The following is an 18,717-nucleotide window of genomic DNA, read 5'->3' on the forward strand; positions in this document are numbered from 1 at the left end:
CCTGCCAATCAGCACCTGCCATGTCACTTATACAACCCTTCTTAAGCCAAAGCTTGCAAGCTCTCTGCCTTCTTCCACTCTTACCTCTTCCTCTTCTTTCTCTCTCTCTCTGCTCTGGTCTCTTTCTCTCTGCTCTCCTCTTCTCCTCTCTCTGCTCTCTGCCTCTCCTTTTCTTCCCCTTCGGACAGCCCCCCAATAAAATCTCTTGGTTGAATCTGTGCTTGGTGAGTCACTCACCTTTCAGTGTACACCTGTAATCCTAGCTACTAAAAAGGTTGAGGCAGGAGGATTGCAAATTCAAGGCCAGCCTCAACAACTCAAAATAAAAAAAGGTTGGGTGTATAGCTCAGTGGCAAAGTGGCTCTGGGCTCAATCCAGTATTGAAAAAAATGTACAAAAGAGTGTAACAGTTACACTGCTTTATGAATATGTGAATAGACTAGAAAATGCTAAATTGGATTCACAATCCCTAAAATATGGAACCAACCAAGGTGTCTAATAAATGAATGGATAAAGAAAATGAGGGTGTGTGTAATATTTCCCCCCACAATGGAATATTAATCAGCTTTAAAGAAGAATGAAATTATGGCATTTGCCAGTAAATGGATGAAGCTGGATAATATCATGCTAAGTGAAATATGCCAATCCCAAAAAACCAAAGGCTGAATGTTTTCTCTAATATGTGGATGCTATTTCACAATAAGGTAGGAGGCACTAGAGAAGAATAGTGTTACATTAGATTAGGTAGAGTGAGTGAAGGGAAGGAAGGGGAGGGCATATACAATAAAACAGACATTATTACTTTATGTATATATGTGACTGTATGATCAATTTGATTCTACAACATGTACACTCAGAAAAAATGAGAAATTATATCCCATCTATGTATGATATATCAAAATGCATAAATGTATTCTACTATCATGTACAGTTAATTAAAACAAAAATTAAAAATACACAAAAAAAGTGAATTAAAAAGAAAAAAAGGTGAACTGGCTATGCACAGTGGTGCATGCTAATAATCCCAGCCAGCTAACTGAAAGTTTGAGTCAGGAAGATTGCAAGTTCAAGGCCAGTCTCAGCATCTCAGCAAGATGCTCAGCAACTCTGTGAGTACCTGTCACAGACAGGACCAGAGATATAGCTTTGTGGTAAAGTGTCCCTGAGTTCAATCCTCAATAGAAAAGAAAAAAGAAAAAGGATTTCCTAAAATCGAGAACCACTCTATGGTATGTGAATTGTATCACAATTAAAAAATATACAAGTGGGGTAGTGCAGATAATGTGATCAATCATTCTGGTTGGCCTGGAGCTGAGGTGATTACAGGAACTCAGCACTTTCAGAACTAAAACCTGCAAAATCCCAGGCAAAGCAGGACAAGTTGATCACACCTAGGTATAATTTTTTACAAATTATTTTGGAGAATGATAGCAAAAAAGTTTGAAGATGTGAAAAGCTTTCACATCAATGCAAGATCTGAAACTCTGATGACAAGAGGGGCTCCTTTGGGGAATTTGGTCACACCCCTCCCACCCCACCCTTTTCCTGCCTAAGGCTAAGAGACAAGGGGTCTACATAGTCCAGATGGGGCCTAGAATTCAGTGTGCATCATTAGGTGCCAGTATACTTACTCTCTGAAGGTCAAATTTGTATTTACCTTGCTCTTGTGAAGTCACCTCACACAACCCCCCACCCATGAGCACAAGATAAGTCCATTCGTCCAATGTGGAGAAATTTTATCCTCATAAAATTATACTCAGAACCCCAGAATCCTCTCATTCGGCCTCCCACTCACTTTGTTTTGATGTCAGTCCTCCAGGGACCAACTGGGCTGAATGTGTTCTCTATAACAGGGACAAGAAGAAAGCTCAATATGAAGATTCTGAAAATTAACAAACGTAGTTTGTCACAAAATAAAGCCATGGGTGGAATCTGAGATTACAGGTCCAATGGAAAGAAGCGTCACGAGAGTGTCTGGTAACTCACTCCTCAGACACAGTTCTGGCAGTCACAGGAAGGCAGGGAACAGAAAATTTCACACACCTATTTGATAAAGAAGCACCCTCTCTCTGGAGCAGTAACTAGGGAGGCTGAAACAGGAGGATCACAAGTTTGAGGCCAGCATGGACAACTTAGCAAGACCCTGTCTCGAAATTTTTTAAAGGGGTTGGAAATGTAGCTCAGTGGTAAAGTACCCCCGGGTTCGATCCCCAAAAAAAGAAGAAAAAAAAAGAAAGACCCTCTCCCAAGTATTGCTGAAGACATCTTTCTGGCAGTTTGTCTGGCTATTCCTGAGGGATTCAGACCTCAAGGACTTGATGAGACCAAAACACAGTAGGGTCATAGAAAATGTTAAAGGCCAGCCCCTCCAGCGGACAGCACCGGGAGTTTCATGCAGCAACCACTCTCTCCAGCTCCAGACACATAGGGTACAGGCCACGAAAGACCGCCGCTCCGGGAGAGGGCGCGTGACTCCCTGGTGCCAGGGTCTGGGAAAGCTAACAACAGGTAAGGAGAACTCCATTTCCCCTACGCCCTCGCGCGTGACTCCATTTCCCACAATACATGCTCTACTTCCGGTGCGGCCAAGGATCCGCGGACGTCTTCCGGGTTTGGGCCTGGCTCTACGGTAGAGGCGGCAGCGGCGGCGGCGGCGGCGGCGGAGGAGCAGGGGTGGGACGCGGCTTGTGGGAACTGGGTTACCGGCATGGACGTATCGGGGCAGGAGACCGATTGGCGGAGCGCCGCCTTCCGGCAGAAGCTGGTTAGTCAAATGTGAGTAGGGGCCGGGGCGGGGGACTGGATGGCCGGACATTCCTTTCTCGCGCAGGGGGCGAGGCCGAGGCTGGACCCAGTTCTAGATCCCGGGCCCGGGAACCTGCGGGGTCTCCAGGGCACCTAGAGATGAAAGGTACTCACGACTTTCGTGAGCCCAAGGGCGTGGCCCTCGGTGGTTACCTCCTCTGTTGGTGGGTAAGGCTGCTTGTTAGCTTTCCAGGTCTGAACTCTGCAAACCATCGAGCCTTGGCTTATGAGTCATCGTCCTGGGTTTTCTCATTCGTCATTTGTGTGCTTTGGGTGCGGACTTTCCCCCGCTTTGGTTCACACTGGATACGGAAAGGGAAAGAGGCAGCCCGTAGTGGTTTTTACCAGGCGTTTCGAGGTTTCTCTTCCAGGAAAGCACTTAAGAATTTTTTTTTCCGGGGGAGGGGGTGGTATATGTAATATACATGGGGAGGGGAAGAAAGTGAGAGTGTGTGTGTGAACTGTGGGCGGTAGGGACTGAGAAGCTAAGGATGACCCGTCAGAGTAGTAGGAACTTGGCCAAAGAGTGGCAGGAAGCTTCTGTCAGGAAGTGATCTTTGATTCTGGAGGAGGGGGTGAAGAACTGGAGTTGGTGTCTCCTTCCAACGGAACTCCAGTCCCTCACCACTGAGTACTTGTTTAATTTAGCAGTTTTTAACTGAGCTAACTGGAGAGTTGTGCTCACCACAGAATTGCCAGAAACACAACCACTGCCCTGGGAGATGGAACTGTCAGTAGAGGAACAGTTCCTTGCAATGCTCCCTTAGGCTGTGGGTGCTGCAGGGGCTTCTTGCAAAGTCGCAGTTAGCCGACCAGGAGCACCCTTGTGGAGTAGGTGATGAACAAACTGAGTCCTAGCAAGGCATGTAGGAGTGTGAAATACTACCATTCCAAGTAGAAGATTGGGGAAATGAGAGCACTTAATTGCATAAAGGACCTTGTTGGGGCTGAGAGTTCTAGGGTTGAGGAGTAAGGACATCCTGGAGATAATGGATGAGATGACCAGTGCTGTCATGTTAGTGATTGGGAGTGTTGTGCTAAGGAGTTTAGCCTGTATTTGATAAGTGGCCTACTTTGAGGTGGTGAAATGCAGGTCGTGTTGGGAAGATCCCCCGAGTCCTTGGAAATGAATCAAGGACAGAAGATAGGCCATTTAGGCTGTTTGGGGAGTTTTATTAAGCTCTTGGGGGACACACACCTGTCCTTCATCCTGTTTTCCCCTCTGCTAGATTTCTGCCTGTCACGTTTATCTGCAAAATGTTTGTGGGATGACTTAATTAGACAGGAGATTATAAAGGCCTGCTTAGGGTAGAAACTGAAAGAGGAAGATAGGATTCCAGAGAAAGGGAAGCTTGTGGACAATCCTGGATGACTAACTGGGGGTGGGATGAAACAGTGTGGAAGAAAGGAAGCTGGCTGAATGCTGGGAAACCTTAGTACTGTGGAAGAAGTGGGGACTGTAGTGATAGTGGCTCCTTGGTATCACCACAGCATAGCCTCTGGAGAGGTCTGCAGACGTTGCAGAATCATTGAACAGCATTTTATTGAAGCATTTGAGTTACTTCTAGGTGAAATCTCAAAGGATAACCTTCATCACCAGTCAGGAGAGACGGCTGGAGAAGTGTCAGAGGGCTGGGGGAACATTGAAAAGTTTCCTTTTGCTGTTGAGATCAACCAATGGATACTTCATAATTCAGTTTCCCTGTGCTTCCAGGAGATCTGAAGTTGTTCCTTTTCCATTTGTGAGGGGCACCTATTGGGGATTGAACCCTCAGAGGTACCTTACCCCTGAGCTACATCCCCAGCCCTTTTTAATTTTTAATTGAGTTAAGGGTCTTATTAAGTTAACACCCTTATTAGTAAGGGTCTTGTTAAGTTGCTGAGGCTGGCCTTGAACTTGGTTTCCTCCTGCTGCAGCCTCCTGAGTTGCTGGGATTATAGGCATGCACTACCACACCCTGCTTTTTCTTTTTGCCAGATTGCCGCTTGTGTATTATTTTTACATTACTGCTACAAAAATATTACACACATTTCAAGATGAAACAACACAGATTTATAATCTGGTTATTTCTGTAGGTCAGAAGTTCAGGTAAGCTTAACTGGGTCTCCTAATTAAGAGTCTTAGAAGACTAAAATCAAGATATTGTCAGTATACATTCTTGCTGGAGGCTCTGGAATAGAATCTGCTTCCAAACCCATTCAGACTGCTGGCCAAATTCACTTCCTTGAGCTTGTAAGACTGAGATGTCCTCTTTATTTCCTGGCTTTTTGCCAGGGGTTGTTTTTTTTTTTTTTTTTCCTAGAGGTTGTTCCTTTTCTGTGTGGCCCCTTCCAGCAATGGCCACTTCTGCCACATCTCTAATTTCAGCTAGAGAAAATTCTGTGCTTTTCATGGCTTAATTTAGAATAGGGTTCATTTGAGTACTCTCCTTCAAGTCTGTATCCTTTAAATACATCTTCAGGGGGGAATTTTTTACATCTGCAGAGTCCCTTTTGCCATGTAATGTAGCATATTCACAGGTTCCAGAGATTAGGGCCTGCATCCTTTGGGAGAGAGAGTATTTTAGCACAGCTGGGTATGCAGTTTCAAAGGTGTCCTTCCTAATGTGATGTGGGTGTTTTCATTTCTCAGGTTTGCTTGTTTTTGTTTTTTTTTTTCCCTCTAGGTTTCACTTTCCTGGTGTCTTTATTCATTGTGTTCACAAGGTCACAAGGTTGAAAAAGAATTTGCATGAGGGTATTTTACACATTTTTAATTTTAACTTTCCCCGGTGTTTATGCTGTTATTTAAAATCAGCTATTTTGGAATTTGTACTTTGAACCCAAGTGAGTTATAGTGTATGAAGCAATAAAGCATAGATCTGAATGGTAAAGTGCTTGTGAAGCATATGCAAAGCCCTGGGTTCAGTCCCTAGTATCTCCAAAAAGAAAGCATAGTAAAGAACCAGGGAGGTTTCAATTGAGGGAGCTAACAAAGTGTAGGCTAATCAGGCTCCCACTGAGAAGGAGGGATTTTGAGTTGAGACTGCTTAAGAGAGCTCTAATTAGACAGCCTGTGTGAGGAATCTTTTTAGTCTTAGTCCTCCTCTACTGTGTCTACCTATCTGAGCCTTTCCTGGACTGCAACCTTTCCCTTACTTTCTTTTCATCCAGTCCTTCCTCCCCCAATAGCACAGGTAAGGGTGATGTGCAGTCACGGGGTTCATGCCACTGCCTATCAGTGACCTTTCCTTAGCATTACAATAAAACTTCAGCTGTCCTACTCTTCAAACCCCTTATCCTGGCCTAGTTTGTCTTCTCATCTTGTTCCAGACTCTTTGGTTCTTCCAATTCTTGAACATTCTAAGCTCGCTCTCGCGCTCACTCTCCTTTTTTTTTTTTTAATGTGTGTGGTGGTGGTGGTGGCAGTGACTGGGAATTGAAACCAGGGATACTGTGTCACAGAGCTGTATCTCCCAGCCTTTTATTTTGAGACGGGGTCTTGCTAAGTTTCACAGGCTGGCCTCGAACTTTTGGTCCTTCTACCTCAGCCTTGTGACTAGCTGGGATTAAAAGGTGTGCATCCTGCCCCTGGTCTCTTTTTATTTATTTATCTTTAAGGGCTGGGTATTGAACCCAGTATTTTGTTCATGTTGTGCATACTAAGTATACACTCTCCTCCCAGTACCTATTCATTTTTTAAACCTGTATTATCAAGAATGTAAGGTATTCATAGGTAAGATTTCTCCCCATTGATTTCATGACCAGCAGCTTCTCTGTTTCAGTATCAAATACTCAGGATCCTTTCCTTAGTGGCCCCCCGTAAAGCCTAATGTGGTTTACCCCCTCAGATAGGTCTTTTTTTTTTTTTTTTTTGGTGCCAGGGATTGAATCCAAGGCCTTGAGCATGCGAGGCAAGCTCTCTACCAACTGAGCTATATCCCCAGCCCCTCAGATAGGCCTTAATTGCTCTTTTAGTTTCCCAAGGAACTCTAGTCCTCTGCAATTTTGAAGAGTGCATGAGGAAGTATTTCCCTGGGGGCTGCATGAGCCACCTCTCATAGGATAGTGGCGTTCTTTACCTGAAATAGCATATGTGATGAAGGTCTGGAATCCCCACTTTCTCCACTTCTTAGCCTAGTAATCTTGGGCACTACTTGATCTTTCTGGATTGTGTCCCTCATCTGTGAAAGGGTAGGAGTCCTACTCTGTCTTACAGGGATAGTGGGAGGGACAATGAAGAAATACCTCTGTGCAAGCCATTACAGAGGTTTGGGAACTCAGTGCTAAGCTCTCTGTTTCTTCCTGTGCTTTTGCAGAGGTAGGAGATTTTGTAGTCCTGGGTAGGGAAGGTGATACCTTGAGCCTGGTTAGGGGACTCAATGACACTTAAAGGAGCCTGTAGGGACATCGTAGTTGGAAAACTGTTGTAGGTTCAGATTGGCTCTTCACTGACCACGCATTCTTCCTGAAGAGGCCTCAGGAGAAGTGACCTTTAGAGACCCCTGAACTGGCTTTGTGGGATTGGGCCTTCTTGAGGGATTATTGAGTTAATGCTAGTAGTGGGTCTTTGGTCTGCAGGCTATAGTGACTAGTGCAGTGCCTAACACAGAGTAGGTTCACAGAAAGTATGTAAGCAGTGAGTGAATGAAAGGACTTTATCAGTTATTTCCCCAGATCTTTTAAATTTTCCGGGGCTGTGGCTCATTGGTAGAGCACTTGCCTAGCGCATGCGAGGCACTGGGTTCGATCCTCAGCACCACATAAAAATAAACAAATAAAATAAAGATTTGTGTCCCACTTCAACTAAAAAATTATATATATATTAAATTTTCCTGCTATCTTACTCTTGAGGCTTTTATTCCTCTCCATAGCAGATTGTTTTGGGGACTGAACAGAATGAAGAGGGGAGGAAACACAGTGAAGGGGGCTCTGTATTGGGCCTGGTGAGTGCCAGGAAGGGTTCCAGGAGAGCATGGGTAAGCCAAGGGCAAACAGTTCAGCTACCTCTTCCAGTAAAGCATCAAGGGAAATAATGATCTGTAGGTTTTGCACCTAGGATATATGGAGAGTTTGGCCTGGAACACAAGCAGAAAGTCAAGTACTCTTTAGTGAGAAGGAACAAAACAAGGATCAAAGAAAACAAGCCAAGGAACAGCAACTTTCAAGGGTCTGGGGGCAGGGGGTGTTCAAAAGTATGGGGAGTATACCCTTAAACTTGGTGGTCCAGATCCTACTTGTGGGTCAGAAGCCAACAGGTTTTAGTGGGACTTTTTCCTGTGGCTATTCCCAGTTGGGCCTCCCAATATCCCTTTGCCAGTCTGGTCTTTATTTTCCAGTGGGAAGGCCGCTGAGTCACTCTGCCTTCTTCATGGTCTTTGGTGGTTTAAGGGAGTATGCTGGCTTATAGCTGTTTGTGTACAACCCATTGCTAGATATCTTCTCTCGGAAGCCAGGAGCTTTGTTCCTCTGATTACCTCTATAGGGCCAGGGCCCTAATAGCACTGCTTCCAGTGGGCAATCAGGAAGTGATTGTTAAACTTCTAGACTAGTAGTGACATGATTGAAGGAAAGTAAGCTCTCATTCCTGAGCCCTTCTGCTCAGGAGTTGGGGGCTTTCTCAGCAAAAGCACTAGCAGCTGAAATGCAGGGATGTGTTATGCTAAGCCCTGTGGCATGAGTTGACATATGTGACTCATCATTTATAAGAAGCCACTGCTTCTTGTAATTGCTCTGAATGTTACAAATGAATGCTTATAGGACTATAGCAAGAAAAGAGAGGCAAAATACCTTTTAATCTTAGAAAGAGAGGTTGTGTCCATCTGAAGGGCTGGTGGGAGGAACAGATTGAAATTAACCAGAGCCACATGTACTGGGGAACTCTGACAGAGGAGCCTATTGTGGGATGGACTTCCTGTTTATAATTTTAGCAACTCTCCATGGGTTTTTGTACCTCAAAAAGTGGAAAAAGGGGCCTAGCCACATGTTTCAGGCAGCCCCTGAGCTCCTTTTGTAAATGACCCCACCTACCTACTATAACTGTGTGTCTTTAAATCCATTCCTGACCATAGGTCTTTGATCTATTACTACTGTTTGTGACTATATGGCTGTGGCTAGGTGAAAATCCATGGTGGGCATTGTGAGATCAGGAGGTCCATAACCATATGATTATTTACCTGCCAGTGTCATGGTAGGGCCAGGGGGTACCTTCCCCCATTAAATTGTTCCTTTGGACAGTTATTATGGTTATATATTAAGGAAAAATTGTAAAGAATTCTAATGAGTTTTTAAAAATTCAAGGTGAAAAATTAAAATCATAAAACCAAGTAGAATTGTCTATATACCCACCACTCAGCTTCTGACAGTTACCAACCCTTGTTTCTCCTATTTGCCCTCCTTCCAGTTGTTTTGATGCTTTGGATGTTTTAGTAGTTATCTCTTGCCTGTAGGTTTGATTTTGAGTCTCCATTCCTCCTCCAGGGTCTGCACCTGCCTGCTCCATCCCCACCCCTTGCTGCATCCTACCAGGCTGATGTGGTTCCTCAGATGAGCATATCTCTTGCCCCCGGCTGTTCTGCATCCAGTTTGTTCTCCTGCCTGAAAGACTTGTTCTTCTGAGGCTGAGCTGTGTAGTCCTCCTCCTAGGAGTCTGGTCTTCCCCCACGCTCCACTCTCTGCTCTACTCAAATGCTAGGTGAAGAGATACTCATTTGTACTTGCATTGTTTGAAGGCGTATCTTCCACTAGTCTGAACTCCTTAGGGCAAGTACAGGATGAATGTTTTTGGAATTAGTATCAATTCCTGTTACCATGAGTACGTAACATAGGATTTTTGAATCCATCCACAGCAGGTTTCCTGAGCATCAGCATGAGCCTTTTTGGGTGTTGGGGTAATGGGGAGCTCACCTCCTGAGTCATTCATCTAGAGATGGCAGTAACTTTGTATCAAGATGCAGGTAAACCAACAAAATTAATTGGACACATATAAATTAGGATTTTTTTTGGAAAACCCTTTAGTAGTGACCTTAAAGGTCCATTTCCTAAGGCATTTCCTCCAGGAACATTATCTAGGAGTGTTCAAAGCCTGATGGTGATGAGAATACAGTGATCATTGCTTCATCATCATCTGAGTGGGACATTTGAAACAAAGAGGGAGGGAGCTTGGTTAGCACTGTTGTAGCTGCAGATGATGGTTTCCGTGCTGCTGGTGGTAATGACATGGGAGCCCTCCATAATGTGTAAATATCAACAGTAACCTATTACCAAGCAGGATGTGTGATATAAGTTGAGTTTTTTAAAATGAGCATCATCAGCTGATGATGAGTGATTTTAATTTTCCTTGTAATTTTCAGTATGTATATGTGCAAAAGTATTTATTTTTGGGGTACCAGGGATTGAACTCAGGTGCACTTGACCCCTGAGCTGCATCCCCAGTCCTATATTGTATTTTATTTAGAGATAGGGTCTACTGAGTTGTTTAGTACCTCAGTTTTGCTGAGGCTGGCTTTGATCCTCTTGTCTCAGCCTCCTGAGCTGCTGGGCATTCAGGCATGTGCCACCACACCCATCCAAAAGTATTTTTGCCAAGAAAGAACATACGTTCCTTTGGTAATTGAAAATATGTTGACATGATGGACTCCATATTAGGGTGGCCACAATTAGCAATGTGATGTGGAAAGTCACTGTATGCTTTGCATTCAACCGAGGTAACCTCCCTCACCTAGGCTCTCAGTTTCAGACCAATTCTACTTTGTCTACCCCTGCAAAGGAGTTTGAGGCCCTTTCCCTTTCATTCATAAACTGTCCTTCCAACTAATCCTATCATGCTGGCACAAGAATCCTGTATCACACTGTGCCTTCCTGGACCCCATTGTGGCCAGCTCACCTCATCTCCTGTGGAATCTCTCTTCCCTTGTCAAGTTTTAACCTTGGCCTTACCCCCTCTTGATGATCCCCAACGGCTCACCTCACAGTTTTTCCTACTACCTCAGTTTACAGAGTTCTTATCAGGTGCCTTCTGACATGAAATTCACATATTTAAATTTTTTTGTGAATTTGTGCTACTTTTACATTTATTGCAGTGCTGGCTTCTCCTATAACCTATCAAGGTTGGGGCCATTAGTGCTACTTAAACTCTGATCACTTCTAATTTTGACCACCCCCCACTTTTTTTTTTTTTTTTTTTTGGTACTGGGATTGAACTCAGGTGCATTCAACCACTGAGCCACATCTCCAACCCTATTTTGTATGTTATTTAGAGACAGGGTCTTACTGAGTTGCTTATCGCCTCAATGTTGCTGAGGCTGCCTTTGAACTCGTGATCCTCCTGTCTCAGCCTCCCAAGAGGCTGGGTTTACAGGTGTGCATTACTGCCTGCGGCTTGATCTCTTTTTTCATTGAGATATTTATTATTTTTATTTTTGGACCTTGGGATGCTTTACAACTGAGCTATATCCCTAGCCCTTTTTATTTTCTATTTCTGGACAGGCTAAGTTGTCCAGGCTGGCCTCAGATTTGTAATCCTCCTGCCTCAGCCTCCCAAGCACTGAGATTGCAGATGTGCTCCACCTGATAGGTTTAGACATTGATTTAAAGACAGAGGAGAGTAAGGGCTTTTTCTAAGTGATTCTATTTAATAGATAAGCAAAATGAATACCTAATTCTGGAGAATAAAAGGAAATAAAAAAAGAACCAAGTCTTGTTTAATCATCTCTAAACCACTGCTCCATCAGGGAGATGCTTACCTCAACTTCCATAACGAATCTGTTTCTCAGATGTGGGACTGTTAATAAAGATCCTATATTGAATGAATTAAGTATCTTAAGGTGAAATAACTGTTATTTAGGGTAGTGAGTCTTTGGAAGAGATACCTAACCTTTTCTCTAAGCCCCACATCTCCATTTTGAACTTTTTATTTTGAGACTGTTTCAAATATAGGGAAAGTTGTAAGGATGGTAAAAACCTTGACTGTGCCTTTCCCCAGGTTTCTGCCTCATTCTCATTTATGCCTTTTTCCTATGCTTCTGTGAATGCTATCTTGCTCCTGGGACCTCCTTTGGTCCCTGCTTCCTGTTAGCCCTTGGCCCCACAAGCTTCTTTTCACTTGCTGCTTGAGAATGTGCCCAAGGGGGTAGGGGTGGGGCATGTAGGGAGATGGAGTGAAGTGTGAATGGGCTGTAGGGCAGCTTTTGAGCTGTACCCCTTATATTTGGTCTGGGAGAAGGATCAGCAGGGCAACTGCTTCTGGGCCAAGTGCTGGAGAACTAGAAAGACCTCCACCTCCAGGGTACTGCTTTTTGCAGCCTGTTTCCCTTGCTTCTTCCTGTGTCAGCTGGGCTCTGGGGGCGGGCTGGGCAGTGCTTGTTGGTTGAGAAATGACTTGTCCTTTCTTCCCTCCTGCCCTTCTGTTCTGCTTTTCTCTCTTTCCAGCTTCCTTTCAGTCCTCCTTATCAGAGATGACCTTTGAAAAAGGGATCTGCTTGCTGTGTGGGATGGATCCCCTCTTGTGAAGTAGAAAGAACTCAGGGTTTGCCTTCAGAAGCCCTGATGGGTCACCAGAAGCCCTTACATATTGACAGTTTGCTTTGATTCATACAAGAGAGAAGTCCTTGCAAAGTGCCCTGTGGTAGGAATTCAGGCAAAAGAGGCCATTCAGGTCCCAACTGAAGGATGGAGTAGAGTCCTGGGACCCATGGCTCAGCAGCTCTTCCTTTTTTCAGGTAGTACTTATATTGAGGTATAACATACCTACTACAGTGAATGACACAAAGACTCCAGTCTTCTGATGACATATCACATTTGTCCATGTTGCGAGCCACTGCCCAGATCTGCACTTTGGACAGGCCCTTGCATACAGCCAGGGCAAATCCAGACCCACTCCTGTGACTTTGTTAGCCAGGGAGACCTTTGACTTATTCTTTTTTTTTTTTTAATATTTATTTTTTAGTTATAGGTGGACATAATATATTTTATTTTTATGTGGTGCTGAGGATCGAACCCAGCGCCTCACACATGGTAGGTGAGTGCTCTACCCCTGAGCCACAACCCCAGCCCTTTGACTTATTCTTAAACTTCCTGTCATCAGCATCACATCAGGTGATCTTGGGTCTGACCTCTTTCATGCAGCATCATATCTGTGAAATTCAGCAGGGTTTTCGGGGGGGGGGGTTCTTTTTTTTTTCTTTCCCTTTTTTTTTTTTTTTTTTTTTTGGTACTAGGGATTGAACCCAGCGGTGCTGTATCACTGAGCTATATACCCAGCCCTTTTTATTTTGTGACAGGGGTCTTGCAAAGTTGCTGAGGGGCTTACTGATTTGCTGAGACTTGCCTTGAATTTGTGGTCCTCCTACTTCAGCTTCCTGAGTCTCTGGGATTACAGGCATGCACCACCATGCCTGACTTTATTCTTAATTTACACTGGAGTTAGTTCCAGTTGTTGGCTGCATGAAGGCAGAACCAAGAATGGCACCAGTGTTGTCTTCTGCTGGAAGACATGCACTTAATTCTCTGGGCTGTGCATGTTGGGGCAAGGGTGGGGTGGGAGGATAGGTCAGGAGTATGTGGCCTTTGGCATATTTACAGAACAGTTTTCCCAAGTGGTGGCAGTAAACATTCTCATAGCAGTGTGGGAGAATTCTACTTGCTTGACATTTGTGCCTGAACACTTGTTGATTTTGAATACACACTCAATTTTGAGACCTCCTGGGTGCAAGTGACAATAGAATTGGAAAGGATGGTTTAGGAGAGAGAGTCTGTAAAGGAAGGGGTGGTAGGATTTGGTGTTTATGAGTATGCACATGCGTGGGTGTGCATGCATGCACAAGCTTGCAAGAGAGAGGGAGACACAGGAATGCACCCCTACACGGAAGGAGGCCTGCTCCTTTACTGATTCTGAGAGGTGGTACAATCTGATGATGTTGGAAGTAGTGCTCATCCTTTTAAGAAGAAATGACAGTGGGAGGTGCAGCATCCAAGCCTGAAAGAGCAGTCCTCTGAAGGAGCAAGTGGGGGTGGACTTTCCTGGAGGCTGGGTTGAAGCCCATCTGTCCAGCTGGAGTGGGCAGGGCAGAGGCCCCTGGAGGAAGGTTGCAGCAGGCAGAGCAGACGTGGAGAAGAATTGTGAAGTGAGAGGATGGGCACAGTGCAGTCTGGAAGAAGCTGCTCAGCAGTCACAGCAACCTTGGCCCTGTTTGTTTGTCCCTCCTGTTTTGGTCAGTACATTCGGGACTTTGGGTGTAGTACTTTATTTCTTTCCAGATAACATTGTAGAGGATTGAAAAACAGGAAGGTGTTTTCCATAATCTCTCCACCCAGACATGGCCATTACTGGCATATTGATGTATTTCCTTCAGCCCTATGTGTACATGTAACTTTATATAAGTATGTGTGTGTGTGTGTGTGTGTGTGTGTGTGTGTGTGTATTTTTTTAAGTAGAACTAGGCTATTGAGTCCAGTTTTGACTGCTTGTGTCCTTTCCCTGAGTGGGCTGTTCACAAGAGCTGTGAACCATGCACAGCCATACCATGGGCTAGAGATAAGCTTTTGGCTTACTATTTTTGGTGGTGGGGGGGGGGAGTTACATCATGGACATTAAAAAAAAATTCCAGAAGTAGAGATAATAGAAAATTGGTTTCCCAAATTCTTTGAGAGGTAGTAACATTTGGCTAGTGTTGTTTCACCCTCCCTGCCCTATCCTTTCCTGGACTTGTGGTCCTCTTACTTCAGCTTTCAATTTTAAGTTGCATCCCAGATACCATATGATTTCAGCTGTATGTGCTTGAGTGCAGATCTCTAAAAAATAGGGCTCCTGCCCCAAACCATAAAACTGTGTGGGATAAGCATTTTTATACATCTTGGGTTGCAGAGCATATATATCTCTGCCATGTGGTTGTCTGATGGCAAGTGAGGTGTGCTGGAACTGGGGCAGCACCAGGCTAACACCAGGACAGGGATCACAAGACCTCTCTCTTGGTTCCTTTGAGGAACCAACAAATAGGATTAAATGTCAGAAGTCTTCTGACCCAGCTCGAATAAGAACATGCCATTCAAAAGGCAACAGTCTCTTCTTTAGGCTAGTTCTTTTCATTGATCTCATTCATCCAGAGTACTTGGGAGAAGTACTTGGGAGGAGTTTGAAGGGGAAGTATTATAGTCTGATATTGGTATGATTAGAAAATTTCTCTCTGCAAGACCAAAATTCCCATTCTTACACATAGAAGGATATTTAAATTATGAAATACATATTTTTAAAAATTATTTGTATATATTTATATCCAGTGCTGAGAATCGAACCCAGGGCCTCACACATGCTAGGCAAGTGCTCTACCGCTGAGCCACAATGCCATTCCTACACACACACACACACATATTTATTTATTTTGTAGTTGGACACAATACCTTTATTTTTATGTGGTGCTGAGGATCGAATCTAGTTCCTCTCACATGCTAGGTGAGTGCTCTATTGCTGAGGCACAACCCCAGCCCCCTCACATATATTTTTGTCTTATGAAAAGCACTTGTGTTTCCTCACCTCCACCCGCCACCCAGTTTTTTTTTTTAAGAGAGAGAGAATTTTAATATTTATTTTTTGTTTTCTGCAGACACAACATCTTTGTTTGTATGTGTGTATGTGGTGCTGAGGATCAAACCTGGGCCACACGCATACCAGGCGAGCGATCTACCACTTGAGCCACATCCCCAGACACCCCACCGCCCCCTGCCCAGTTTTAAGGCATGAACCCAGACATGGCCATTGCAAAATTATGGAAGTTGGCCTTGAACTTGCAATTTTGTCTTAGCCTCCTGAGTTGCTGGGATTATAGGCTTATGCCACCCAGCAACACTTGTGTTTCTTCAAAAAGTCAAGGAATTGAATTGCAGATGTTTGCTGACAAAGGGGAGGAAGAAGTTGTGGTCTGTTTTATATAGTTTGGCAGCCATACTCATCTACCTGTGTGGTCCAGAGGCTGTCTTTGCTTTGGTTACAGTTGGTGACCAAGCAATTGGTGTTTCAGCATTTCGACCCTCACAGGTGAAACCACCTGGGCATTGAGGTGGTAAATTGGCTATAGGATCAGGAGAAGGCTAAGGGTAGCACAGGATGCTTCTATATAGCTCTCTGGATATTTAGTAAAGGTCAGAAGACTGGATGAGAACCAAATATAGTGCAAATAAAGGACAGAGAAGGAACTTTTCTATCAGGATGTGGTGAAACATTGGAGCTGCAGCCAGAAGGCACCTCTCAAGTGTGTGGATGGTGCATTGGCCTTTATCCCTATGAACTCCTACTCTCTGATTGTGCAGCCACTTGAATAACTGATGGAGAAGAAGCTTTGTATTTCTATTCTTTCAGTGTTGGTGGAAACGGGAAGGCTTAGAAAGGTGAATCACACTTTTTTTTTTTTTTTAATCCTGGGGATTGAACCCAGGGGTGTTTTATTCCATCGCCAGTCCTGAAATAGGATCTCACTCAGTTATGTAGGGCCTTGCTAAGCTACTGAGGCTGGATTTCAATTTGTGATCCTCCTATCTCAGCCTCCTAAGCTTCCTAAGGATTACAGGCATGAGCTACCATGCCCTTTCTTATTAATAGCTATTATCCATTTATTATTTCTCTTAGCACACTTTTTTCCTCTTAAGAACAAAAAGGTATTATAGTTCACATTTGCTCTGGTCAAACAAATTATGAAATTTGGGGACTCCAGCTTGAACTCCTGGGGTCCCTATCTCTTTGGCACACTTTTTTATGTACATTGTGTCATTTAATTTTTACTTACCATAGATTTTGTCAAAGTAATATATATATATATGTAAGTTGCAAAATTCAAGAAATAAAAGACTTATAAAAGACACTGCAGTTGTTCCTTACTCAGTGAATCCTCCCCAGAGACAATGACCACCTTTGAATCTTGCTGTTTCTTCTGGCATATGCCCTTGATTTTCAGGAATATGCATATGCTGCTACCTTGACATCACTTTTATGAATGTTATGAATTATCTGTTGTTGATTTGCACTGTATTCCCTATACACTGCTATTATCTCTGCTTCTCCTCCCTCATCCTCCCACTATTTTACTTTCTGGGTAAATCAGTAATGAATGTTCACATTTTATGCCTACACAAATGATACAGCTGAGCATAATGGCATTCTGCAGTTGATCATTTCCCACTTCCCCCAGGGGGAAAAATGTATTTTAAAAACTGCCCAGTTTTAGCAGGGAGTAGTGGTGCACTCCTTGTAATTCCAGTGTCTTTGACTGAGGCAGGATGATTGAAAATTCAAGCCAACCTGGGCAATTTGGAGCCTGTTTTAAAATAAAATGTAAAGGACTGGGAGTGTAGCTTGCTGATAGAGTGGTTGCCTTGTCTATGTGAGACCCCAAGTTCAAGCTTCAGTAACACACACACACCTAATCTGTGAATGTCATGTTAGCATGCATCAATGAGGATTCTGTAAACTCTGAGAGTAGGAACCACCATAGTTTCAATCCCTAATATTGCAAAAAGAAAAGAAAAAAGAAATAAACCTGCCCAGTTTTCTGTATGCCTGTTGCTAATTCTTCTGATATCTTTCAGTTGCTTCTCAGCACAGTTCTCCCCAGGCTCTATATGATGAGCTCTATGTCAGTTACAGTTCTTTCCCAAAACCTCCTTTCTGGAGCCATTCAGGTAGTGGCCACAGGTATGATGAGGACAGTTCTCATTGGTCTTATCTCTCCATTTGCACAGCTCCAGCCTGTGATTTATGTGTGTTTTGTTTCTTGTTTCTTATATTCTGTGTCTCATTCTTGGTGGTTCCCTTTCTTATTCTTCTAGTTTCCTGGAAAAATGCTCATGGGAGTTAACTTTCCAGAGACCATGCCAGTTTGGTGCATTTTGACTTCTCAGTGGGGCATTCTTCCTGGAAGATTTAATTGCCTTCTTTCTTTTCCTTCCTTTTTGGAGGTGCAGCTTCTCTGTGTTTCCCAGGCTGGCATCAAATTCTTAGGCTCAGGTGATCCTCAACCTCCCAAGTAGCTTCAGTTAGAAGCATGCACCACTAGTACACCCAGTATGCTAGAGAATTTAGATGCGTGTTCCACTGCTATGCCAGCTGAGTTCTTCACCTTAAGGGTCTGTGGTGCTGAGCCTCAGGATGATCTACCATGTTCCCCAAACTTAAGTGCTGCCCTTTGGGGGAAGTTCATCTGAGGCATTTTAGGGGAATCTAATTCTTTTCACTTTTTAGGCTGACTCTAATGTGTGAATGTTGGCTCTTTGGACTGCTTTCTCCTTTTCTTTTATCCGTTTCTTTGTCTTTGAGCTCTGCTCTCTTGCTAATTTCCTCCAAATTATCTCTAACTTTTCCCTTTTTATAGGATTCTTTCTTTTTTAGTGAATGCAGCACAATCTTATCTGTATTTCTACATTTTATTTTTTCTGCTGATTTTTTTAAATTTTTTTTTTTTTTTTTAGTTATTGAGAGAACTTTATTTTTTATTTATTTATATGTGGTGCTGAGAATTGAACCCAGTGCCTCACATGCCACATGCCAGGCAAGTGCCCTACTGCTGAGCCACAGCCTCAGCCCCTCTGCTGAGTTTCTTTTACCTCCTATTTACTCTCCTCTTCTGGTGTTTTTATCTGTGTGTTAGGGCATCCACTAGCTCCTGGTTGACATTGCACTCTTAAGAGGTGTACTCCAAGGCTGAGGCCAAGTGGTCTCTCAGCAGGTGAAGCTTGTTAACTGAAGTTTTGCTAGAGGCTCATCTGGGTACAGGTTATATCTGAGTCCTTCCTCCAGGGCATGGTCTTCCAGACACAGGGGAAGGGCTGGTTGGAAGGCAGATCTGTGTTGTTAGTGTGGATTAGGTCACTGAGTCAGCCCTCTCTGTATTCTAACTGCCTTCTCAACTGGGTAGACTGATCCCCTCTCCAGTTCATGCTTTTCCAGAG

General features: G+C 43.9%; 1 protein-coding gene across 16 annotated transcripts in view; it reads left to right on the plus strand.

The window, feature by feature from the left end:
* The first annotated feature begins 2,641 nt into the window (after nt 1-2,641).
* Nucleotides 2,642-18,717, plus strand: part of Med15 (mediator complex subunit 15) — a 73,766-nt gene continuing 57,690 nt past the window's right edge. For 4 of the 16 annotated variants that reach the window (XM_076860935.1, XM_076861024.1, XM_076861113.1 and 1 more), the window contains exon 1: nt 2,644-2,775. In XM_076860935.1, the coding sequence (XP_076717050.1) occupies nt 2,708-2,775 (68 nt within the window). In that variant the 5' untranslated portion in view covers nt 2,644-2,707. Of the gene's footprint in view, nt 2,776-9,395; nt 9,479-18,717 lie in introns of those variants that run through there. The other 12 variants (XM_076861381.1, XM_076861450.1, XM_076861506.1 and 9 more) reach the window with 6 other exon arrangements.

Source organism: Callospermophilus lateralis, chromosome 1 (assembly GCF_048772815.1).
Source record: "Callospermophilus lateralis isolate mCalLat2 chromosome 1, mCalLat2.hap1, whole genome shotgun sequence".
NCBI classification, from domain to species: Eukaryota; Metazoa; Chordata; class Mammalia; order Rodentia; family Sciuridae; genus Callospermophilus; species Callospermophilus lateralis.